The 11,158-nt window shown below is 40.4% G+C and overlaps 1 protein-coding gene across 4 annotated transcripts in view; it reads right to left on the reverse strand.

Moving 5' to 3' along the window:
• The window catches only part of maml1 (mastermind-like transcriptional coactivator 1), a 29,711-nt gene extending 19,682 nt beyond the window's left edge, over positions 1-10,029 (reverse strand). For 2 of the 4 annotated variants that reach the window (XM_029659966.2, XM_029659965.2), the window contains exon 1: positions 8,378-10,029. In XM_029659966.2, the coding sequence (XP_029515826.2) occupies positions 8,378-8,701 (324 nt within the window). In that variant the 5' untranslated portion in view covers positions 8,702-10,029. The remainder of the gene's footprint in view (positions 1-8,377) is intronic. The other 2 variants (XM_029659967.2, XM_029659963.2) reach the window with 2 other exon arrangements.
• Between the last annotated feature and the right edge of the window lie 1,129 nt (positions 10,030-11,158).

The following is an 11,158-nucleotide window of genomic DNA, read 5'->3' on the forward strand; positions in this document are numbered from 1 at the left end:
GAGCAGTGGGCAGAGTTGGATTTAATACTCCTGAGTCATCATTCAGAGGCTTGTCATTGTCCTATTGCAGCTGTGGCCCAAATGGTGGGTAGCGGCCAATTCCTACTGGGCCGTAACTGAGGCCTGGGTTGTGGCTTAAAAACAGTACTTGTTTCTCAGAGACAAGGCAAAATGATTCAGGTGGGGTCATTACACCCACTTACATGTACAGTGCTGTGAAAATGTTTGACTCCTTCCTAATTATCTACTTTTGCATATTGTTTTATACTGATTGTCATCAGATCTTAAACCAAAACCTAGTAGTAGATAAAGGGAACATGAGTGAACAATACTTATTTCATTTTTTCATAAACAAAGTTATGCAACACCCACTACCCCCGTGTGAAAAACGATGCCACTTTTAGCTGCAATGACTCCAACGAAACGCTTCCTTTAGTTGTTGATCAGTCTCGTACGTCACTGTAGAGGAATTTTGGCCCACTCTTCCATGCAGAACTACTGTAACTCAGCGACAATTCTCATAACAATCGGAAATCTGTATTTTTGGACACTGATTTGGCCATTTTTTCCCCCACCTTTATTTAACTAGGCAAGTCAGTTAAGAACACATTCTTATTTTCAATGACAACCATGGAACGGTGGGTTAACCTCCTTGTTCAGGGGCAGAATGACAGATTTTTACCTTGTCAGCTCGGGGATTCAATCTTAACGCTGCTTCGAGGGTGGCTGTTGTCGATGTGTTCCTGGTTCGAGCCCAGGTAGGGGCGAGGAGAGGGGCGGAAGCTATACTGTTACACTGGCAATACTAAAGTGCCTATAAGAACATCCAATAGTCAAAGGTACATTAAATACAAATCGTATAGAGAGAAATTGTCCTATAATTTCTATAATAACAACTTCAACCTAAAACATCTTACCTCGGAATATTGAAGACTCATGTTAAAAGGAACCACCAGCTTTCATATGTTCTCATGTTCTGAGCAAGGAACTGAAACGTTAGCTTTCTTACATGGTACATATTGCACTTTTACTTTCTTCTCCAACACTTTGTTTTTGCATTATTTAAACCAAATTGAATACGTTTCATTATTTATTTGAGGCTAAATGTATTTATTGATGTATTATTAAGTTAAAATGATTGTTCATTCAGTATTGTTGTAATTGTAAAAAATGACCTAAACCTCAAAATATTATCATAATATATCCGCAAACTCTTTAGAAATGTTGGCTGGGAAGCATGCGGAAGCCTTTAATCATCACTGAAAACAATGGAGGAAGCAGGTTTTCCCCCCACAGTTGATTAGAAGTTAATTGAGCCACACTAGTCATAGACTGTTCTCTCTGCTTCCGCATGGCAAGCTTTGCCCAAGCCCCAAGTCTCGATCCAAGAGGCTTCTAAACAAGCCATCAGACTCCTGAACATCTAAGCAAATGTCTACCCCAGACTATTTGCATTGTCCCCCCCACCCCTTTTACACTGCTGCTACTCTTGTTAATCATCTACAAATAGTCACTTTAATAACTCTACCTATATGTACATATTACCTCGACCAACCGGTACCCCCGCACAATGACTCTACCGGCACCCCCTGTTTATATAGCCTCGCTATTGTTATTTTACTGCTGCTCTTTAATTATTTGTTACTTTTATTTCTCACCTTGTTTTGGTATTTTTTCTTAAAACCGCATTGTTGGTTAAGGGCTTATAAGTAAGCATTTCGCTGTAAGGTGCTTGATTGATTTTGGAAAGAAACAGGCCCAGATACACTGCACAAAATAGCAATGTAAAACATGTAAAGTGTTGGTCCCATGTTTCATGAGCTAAAATAAAAGATCCCAGAAGCACAAAAAGCGTATTTCTCAAACATTTTGTGCACAAAATTTTTTACATCCCCGTTCGTGAGCATTTCTCCTTTGTCAAGATAATCCATCAATCTGACAGGTGTGGCATATCAAGGTACTGATTAAACAGCATGATCATTACACAGGTGCACCTTGTGCTATGGACAATAATGCCACTAAAATGTGCCGTTTCGTAACAATGCCACAGATGTCTCAAGTGGGAGCGTGCAACTGGCATGCTGACTGCAGGAATGTCCACCAGAGCTGTCGCCAGATAATTTAATCTTAAATTCTCTACCATAAGCCTCCGTTGTTTTGTGAGAATTTGGCAATGCGTCCAACCGGCATCACAACCGCAGACCGCGTGTAACCTCGCACAGCCCAGGACCTCCACATCTGGCTTCCTCACCTATAGGGTTGTCTGAGACCAGCCACCCAGATAGCTGATGAAACAGTTTGCACAACCGGTTTGCTGATGTCAACGTTGTAAACAGAGTGCCTAATGGTGGCGGTAGGGTTATGGTATGGGCAGGTATAAGCTACGGACAACGAACACAATTGCATTTTATCGATGGCAAATTGAATGCACAGAGATACCGTGAGGAGATCCTGAGGCCCCTTTGTCGTGCCATTCATCCGCCGCCATCATCTCGTGTTTCAACATGATAATGTCGCACGGATCTGTACACAATTTCTGGAAGCTGAAAGTGTCCCAGTTCTTTCATGGCCTACATACTCAGACATGTCACCCATTTTCCCTGTATATGGCCTAGCTATTGTTATTTTACTGATGCTCTTTAATCTTTTGTAACTTTATTTTTAGGTGTTTTTCTTAAAACTGCATTGTTGTTTAAGGGCTTGTAAGTAAAAATTTCACTGTGAGGTCTACTCCTGTTGAATTCGGCGCATGTGACAAATACAATTTGGGCATGTTTGGGATGCCCTGGATTGACGTGTTCAACAGCGGGTTCCAGTTCCCGCCAATATCCAGCAACTTTGCACAGCCATTGAAGAGAATTGGGACAACATTCCACAGGCCACAATCAACAGCCTGATCAAATCTAATCGAAGGAGTTGTCACACTGAATGAGGCAAATTGTGGTCACTACAGATACTGACTGGTTTTATGATCCACACCCATTTTTATTAAGGTATCTGTGACCAACAGATGCATATTTGTATTCCCAGTCATATGAAATCCATAGATTAGGGCCTAATTCATTCATTACAATTGACTGACTTTCTTATTTGAACTGTAACTCAGTAAAATCTTGGAAATTGTTGAGTTCATATTTTTGTTAATTGTGTAATAGAAAAAGACACGAATGTTCTGGAAGTGTAAGAACTCATTGAATACTTGAGTGCTACTTTCGAGTCACAAGAAAGAGGAACCGAATCATTTAATATGTGACCGTCTCATGAGAAGTGTGTATCCCAATTTGGCTGTGCCATCAGCCTTCTGATCATTTAGAAATTCATGACGAAGGTCGTTACGATGACCGTATATACTGCCACACCACAGTCACGAATCATGACCGCAGAATAGGATTACCTATTGCGCAGAGAGAGACAGGTCCTCATTAGAGGTCGACCGATTAATCGGAATGACCGATTAATTAGGGCCGATTTCAAGTTTTCATAACAATCGGAAATCTTTTTTTTTCTTTACACCTTTATTTAATCTTTATTTAACTAGGCAAGTCAGTTAAGAACACATTCTTATTTTCAATGAGAGCCTAGGAACAAGGCAGAACGACAGATGTTTACCTTGTCAGCTCGGGATCCAATCTTGCAATATTACAGTTACCTAGTCCAACGCTCTAACCACCTGCCTCACGAGGAGCCTGCCTGTTACACGGATGCAGTAAGCCAAGGTAAGTTTAATGCTAGCTAGCAACTTATCTTAAAAAAAAACAATCAACGACTGTCGTTGCTCCAATGTGTACTTAACCATAAACATCAATGCCTTTCTTAAAATCAATACACAAGTATATATTTTTAAACCTGCATATTTAGCTAAAAGAAATCCAGGTTAGCAGGCAATATTAACCAGGTGAAATTGTGTCACTTCTCTTGCGTTCATTGCACGCAGAGTCATGGTATATGCAACAGTTTGGGCCGCCTGGCTCTTTGCGAACTAATTTGCCAGAATTTTACGTAATTATGACATAACATTGAAGGTTGTGCAATGTAACAGGAATATTTAGACTCATGGATGCCACCCGTTAGATAAAATACGGAACGGAATAAATGTTTGAGGTGAAAGTTTACGGATTTGACCTAAGGCTCGTATTTCTGTGTGTTTATTATAGTTAAGTCTATGATTTGATATTTGATAGAGCAGTCTGACTAAGGGGTGGTAGGCAAGAGCAGGCTCGTAATAGTCAAAGGTATATGGTTTAGAGAGAAATAGTTGACGCATTATAATTCCTGTAATAACTTGCGGCTGAACTTGAAAGGGGTTCCTTTGTTATTTTACCGTTCATGTCTTCCATAGAGAATGTCTTGATCTACTTCAAATAAGGTCTGTGTTTCGTGCAGGCTTAAACCACCTCGGCATTTTGATACCCATGTAAATCTCACTAGGATAAGGTAATGTTTGTCAAAATATTTTCATAAATCCACTCTACAAAAAAAATATTCGCTTATATTTAGCCAATATTGATCAGAGTTACCTTGTCCTTTAGATATCTACACAGTTATAAAATTGGCAAGGTGGTGTAAGCCTACACGAAACACCAAGCTTATTTTAAGTGAATCTAAAAATATCCTATGCAAGAAATGAATTAAGGAACCGCTTTTCAGATTTTGCTAGAAGGTGTCATGGGAATTATGACTCGCACTTTGGTAGTCAAGTCTTACCATGTCCATTATTAAAATAGGATTTCCTGCATATATAAAGTACAGTTTTTGTTTTCAACATTCATCACAGGTAACTTAAACTCTATTTTTATTCTAACAGCTGAGAGTATTTGTCTCCTAAGCAGACTCTTCAGTATCATTGTCACTTCAGAGCTGTGTGTGTGTTTTACAGATGGCAGAGAAAAGCAGAGCACCAGTGTGGGACAATTACATGGAATTGGCACCAGGGAAAGCAAGGTGTCTTATTTGTGATAAAGATGTCAGCAACGGCCAAATAAAAAAATACCACCAACCTGTGGAATAACCTTAACACCCATATTATATTAAGTTAAAATAAAAGTATTAATTCAGTATTGTTGCATTTGTCATTATTACAAAAAAATTGTATATATACACACACACACGTAAAAATAATAATAATAATAATAATAATTAAAACAAATATTATTTTTTTTAAATCGTACGATTACTCGGTATCGGCTTTTTTGTCCTCAAATAATCGGTATCAGTGTTGAAAATTCATAATCGGTCCACCTCTAGTCCTCATAGCTGGTTGATGCATGGAATGAAATTGGGGTTACTACGCACAACATTTCCAATCGCATATGCAATTGCATACGAAAATAGCTGATGGCCTTTATTGAAAAGAGGATCGATCAGCTTTCCATATTTATTTCCAAACTTTCCTAATATTATAGCACATTGTTTTGCTTTACAACCAGAGTAGCCCATCTGGCTGGCATAAAAAAGAACCGTGGGAAAAGAGTCCACAATTCGCTATGAGCCCAGATATTGCACAATCGTGTGTGAAAACAGTTTGCCGCACGCCATCGCTAATCCATATATTTATATGTGCATATTCTTTTCATCCCTTTACATTTGTGTGTATACGGTAGTTGTTGTGAATGTTAGTTTACTCTTTAGATATTACTACTTAGTTGGAAATAGAAGCACAAGCATTCGCTACACTCGCATTATCATCTGCTTACCATGTGTATGTGACCAATACAATTTGATTTGAAGTGTGTGCAGCCTGCGCAAGAAACAGAGCAGAGCGATTGACTTTCACGCAACTTTTTTCAAATCATCCTTAGTCACATCTCGTAGCCTTAGACTGTATTTGGAATCAAAACAGAGCGTTACAGGCTGACTACAGCACTCAGTCGCAAAATAAATTTAGAAATCTATATTATTCAATTATTGCACCCACACTGCTTGCGCGCGCCAATGAGCATCTGCTTTGCCAAGGGCTAAAATAGAAGTCAGTTCTATTTGTGACGCAGATTGCGCTGCAAGTCCTGCCTCTCCCATCTCCTCATTGGTTTATAGAAGCAGGTACCCAGGTGCCATCTCCGCATTGGTTATACCCACATGGGTGACTGAAAGACGAACAAGGTTCAAAGACAAAGTTGCCAATCACAATATAAAATCAAGAGAAGAAAAGGCCTGGAAGGAGGAGAGATGACTAGAAACGGTTCAGTTGACCGTTGTGTGGATTAATTGGCGGAGTAGAGGACCTTGTGCATTTCAGGTAAAATAACAACATACTGTTTTTATCCCATGACAAATTAGCTAGCAACAGCAAGCTAGCTAAATAGGACAAATTAGCTAGCAAGTACAAGCTAGCTAGCTAAATTGCCATAAATGTTTAATGCTTTTCGATCTGTCCCCAAATTAATATAATTGATTCAGAGTTTGTTTTGATATTTTAACCTGCGTGTCGTGATTGCGTTTGGTGTGGGGGGGGGATACATTTGTGCACAATGGCGCACACGCGCAGCCGGTTTGGGTTCCGTGTAAACTTTATATCACAACTAAAGTTGCATAAACAACTAAATTAATTATATAGGAGGACCCATTTCTTTGTTAACCGCCCAACACAGAATAGCCACATGTGCGCACTTTCTATTTTATTCAGCTATGTTAAATTGTATTGTTCTTACTATAAAATATGAAATTGTGTCACGTGAATTATAAGTATATCTTGCCTGCTAAATGTTAATAAACTAGTGTAGACCATAGCCATATGGCATATCCAGATAAGGGAAAGGATTCAACTGAAATGTGTCTTCCTACATGTCCTTCATATTTTATTTATTTATTTACCTTTATTTAACTAGGCAAGTCATTTAAGAACAAATTCTTATTTTCAATGACTGCCTATGAACAGTGGTTTAACTGCCTTGTTTAGGGGCAAAACGACAGATTTTTACCTTGTCAGCTCGGGGATTTGATCTAGCAACCTTTCAGTTACAAATCCAACACTCTAACCACTAGGCTACCATTGCCACCCCAATATCATAATGTTTCTTCAGACCTGCCTAAATGGATTTACTGTGATGGTGTAGGCTATATTAAATGGATTGAGACTTTAAATTGTAGATGTTCCAAAAAGGTCCACATCAGTGTCTTGTAGGCTAGCCAGAGATGCTAAACATGTTTATGTTCATTAAAAGGTCAATTAGTGAGACCAGGCAGTTACCTGCATGACAATCATCAGCTGGCAATTTCATGACTGCCACATCCCTATCCATGACAAAAATGGATGTTATTAAACATGAGTGCCAACAATACATGGACCACTTATACTAGAAGACACCTCACAACTTCACTGAAAGAGCTTGCCTGGGGGACCAGAGTGAATTTGAATTTCTAAATCTACATCTGGGATTGTCAGTGTTTGATTCTGGAAATTCTACAAGACAGAATATTGAACAAAATTACATTTGAACTTACTCTACCGGTTGTCTGTGTGGTTTGTTATTTTGTGGGTAGGATTTTAAGACAACACATCCAGAGGAAAGTATAATTAAACCAACTTCGTCAAAGCACTGGTAGCGCATTCGGATATTTATCAACCGAATCATGCGCAGAGGATGTACATGCAAGTAATGCATGCATACTTGACGAGCTCATGCACGTGTTTACATGGTCTTTGCACATGCCTCAGGTGAGAGAAATCAGAACGCACTACCAGCGCTTTGACGAAGTTGCTTTAATTATACTATGCCGTGGATATATTGTCTCAAATTCCTACCCACAAGAGGACCAACCACAGAGACAACATGTAGAGTACGTTCATATGTAATTGTATTCAACAGTCCAGCTTGTAGAGGACCTCCTAGACTGTGTCTGATCCCAAAGCAAACAGACAGTATATATGCCTCGTTGTAAAACCTAAATTCTTTCCATATCCACTTGCATGAAATGTATGTTCGGCCACATAAAAACATTTGTGGAATTAACTGAATGGATGGAGCACGCCAAAGACTAGTAAACACAGCATGACAACATTGGACGAGTTCATTCTGCATTGCCCTGTGCCCCTGCTGTGCGGAGCAACATTTTAGACCACTCCAATGGTCCTTAACATAAATATCCAGCCAACTGGGGCACCGGGACATGCAAAAAGAACTTGCCCACTGAGATCAGGTGACAGCAACCAGCCAGCACGCCCGTTACTGGCTACAACTCGTCCGTGCTAATCACAGCACTATGTGCAGAGCACAAAGCACACGATTGCAATGCGCTTTCCTTATAGACACATTTATTTGCTATCACCACACACAAAAAATACTGCAGGAATGAGATAATCCAATGACTGCCAATGAGCTGTTATCAGCTTTGTCGTGCATTTGCATCCACCCCCTTTATTACAGAAATAGTCACTTACCGCAATCAAAGTGCTGTTTCTGCTCTGCTCTGGCGTTCCACCCTCCGCTAGGTCTGCGTTGCTGCCCCCGGTCCCTGACCCTCTCTGCGCCGACTGGTCTGAGTTTGGCTGTGGCTGGCGGTGCTTACTCGACCGTTTGGCCTTGGTTTGCAGGCACCGTTGGTGCAGTGCAAAGGTCTGCTGCCGTTCCATCTCCAGCCGCTCCATAGCTGTGCTGTCGTAGCGGTTCTCGCAGCTGGTGTGATGCCTCCTGAAGAGCTCGATTCGACGGCGGAGTCGCTCCATCACCGCACTGTGTCGCGGCACTACAAAATCCGCCATCATCAATAAAGAGTGTTTTTAAACTCTGGACTCGGGTTTCGACAGTCCGGATAAAATGCTTAATGTGTTCCTTTTTAGTTGTGGGCGTTTATACCCACTACCTTTGAGAATCAACTAACGTTAGTGCTTCCATAGAGTCTACCTTTGGCTTGCTAATGTTGGCATTTAGTCTCACTAGCCAGAACGTAAAACAGGCGTAAAATAGGATTGAGATATATTACTAAACGGCCTAGCTAACTAGCAAAGTATATAGTGCACCTTATCTGTCGCATCGTGAAAAAAAAGTATTGCAATAACTGGCTAGCAAAAGGCCCCAGCATTGGCTAGCTAGCCAAATTCGAAAAAAACTCATTCACGCCTTTCCATTAATGAAAAAAAGTTTAAACAAAGTAATGTATATGAAATAGGCGAGCTCAATTAATTTGATGGAAAATACGTATTATATGAGTTGAACGTATAACGTGCCTAGTTAGATGTAGCTAACTAACGTTACAGTAGGTAGTTGCTTACTAAAAGGCTATAGTATTCAATCAATGGGTCTCCAGAGCATTCCTCTGGTCAAACATATCCAAAGTTCGAGTAAGAAAAACATTTAACTTGTACGTTAGCTTCTAACTAGCTAAACGGGACTATATTCGGGAGAACAAACATAACATTGCACTAGTTTACATTAGTAAACTATAAATGTATTGAAATCTCGCTGACTAACGTTACTTACCCAACTTCACGGAGCTGGTTAGCTTGCTGGCTAAAGCTAACTTTGTCTACAACAAACACTCCTGTCTCATGGTGAAAGTTAGTTAAAGCAAGTGACGATCAGTTCTTTTATACTAGTAAGCTAAATTTATCTAGAATATAACTTCTGCTAACTAGGCAGGATAAAACGTCAAGTTACCGATTACCGTCAACATATAAAACACTAAGAACGTTAACTCGCTAATAACAAAAGTAGTTACGTTGCAACTAGCTAGCTAAAGTAATGTTGCCTATGTTCTCCCTGGCTAACAGCTGATCCTCGGCGTAGATCGCAGTAATGTGACTTGATAGCTAGCATACACTGCAACAAGATACGGATGTAGCTAGCTTGATAGCTTGCTAACTATAACAAAAGCATGATACCCAGACTACTTTCAAAATAATTCTCACAAGTAGTCCATATAGAACACACACAACCCGACCCCGAATCAGTTAGGTCGACTGCAAAACAAAAAAAAGTAATTGCGACAACCAACAATCAAACTGCCTATCTTTGCTATTTCTATTGTTTTCCAATGGACAGGCAGATCTTCGTCGCCATTTTGGAACAAGTTTTTTTTCTCTCTCCTTTTTTCCCCTAACCTTTGCTTTGCTTCACCGACACCAAGAGGCGTCACCACCAGACAGCCGTGTCGCTTTCCCCACCATAGAAATGGAATGGTCCCCACCTCATTTTAATAATTGACAGTGAAAACAAGCAACAGAGAGAACATTTCCTGGAATTTACAGTAAAATTTGTAACATTGTGTGTCCTTTGACAAGTAATCAGAATTCAAGTAAGCTCAACTAACTAAATACTTATTTCCCACCATAATTTGCAAATAAATTCATTAAAAATCCTACGTGATTTTCTGGATTTTTTTTTCTCATTTTGTCTGTCATAGTTGAAGTGTACCTATGATGACAATTACAGGCCTCCCTCATCTTTTTAAGTGGGAGAACTTGCACAATTGGTGGCTGACTAAATACTTTTTGCCCACTGTATCTGACAATGTGCTGCTGTGACATAGCCTATATGTAAGACTTGGCTAGAGCTGACCTGTGTCATGTAAAAAATATTCCCAGTGTGAAAAAGTTTGCAATCGTTCTGATTGTGACCAAAAATGAGCAGCATCAAACAGCCATCGATCTGCCTGGGCCATAATATCTCCTCTGTAGAATGTCCATTGATACCCAGTGGTGGAAAAAGTGCCCAATTGTCATACTTCAGTAAAAGTAAAGAAACCTTAATAGAAAATGACTCAAGTGAAAGTAACCAAGTAAAATACCACATGAGAAAAAAAGTCTAAAACTACTTGGTTTTAAATATACTTAAGTATCATCTCCCGTCTGGATTACTGCAACTCGCTGTTGGCTGGGCTCCCTGCCTGTGCCATTAAACCCCTACAACTCATCCAGAACGCCACAGCCCGTCTGGTGTTCAACCTTCCCAAGTTCTCTCACGTCACCCCGCTCCTCCGCTCTCTCCACTGGCTTCCAGTTGAAGCTCGCATCCGCTACAAGACCATGGTGCTTGCCTACGGAGCTGTGAGGGGAACGGCACCTCAGTACCTCCAGGCTCTGATCAGGCCCTACACCCAAACAAGGGCACTGCGTTCATCCACCTCTGGCCTGCTCGCCTCCCTACCACTGAGGAAGTACAGTTCCCGCTCAGCCCAGTCAAAACTGTTCGCTGCTCTGGCCCCCCAATGGTGGAACAAACTC

The sequence above is a fragment of the Oncorhynchus nerka genome, linkage group LG5 (assembly GCF_034236695.1).
Source record: "Oncorhynchus nerka isolate Pitt River linkage group LG5, Oner_Uvic_2.0, whole genome shotgun sequence".
In the NCBI taxonomy this organism is placed as follows: Eukaryota; Metazoa; Chordata; class Actinopteri; order Salmoniformes; family Salmonidae; genus Oncorhynchus; species Oncorhynchus nerka.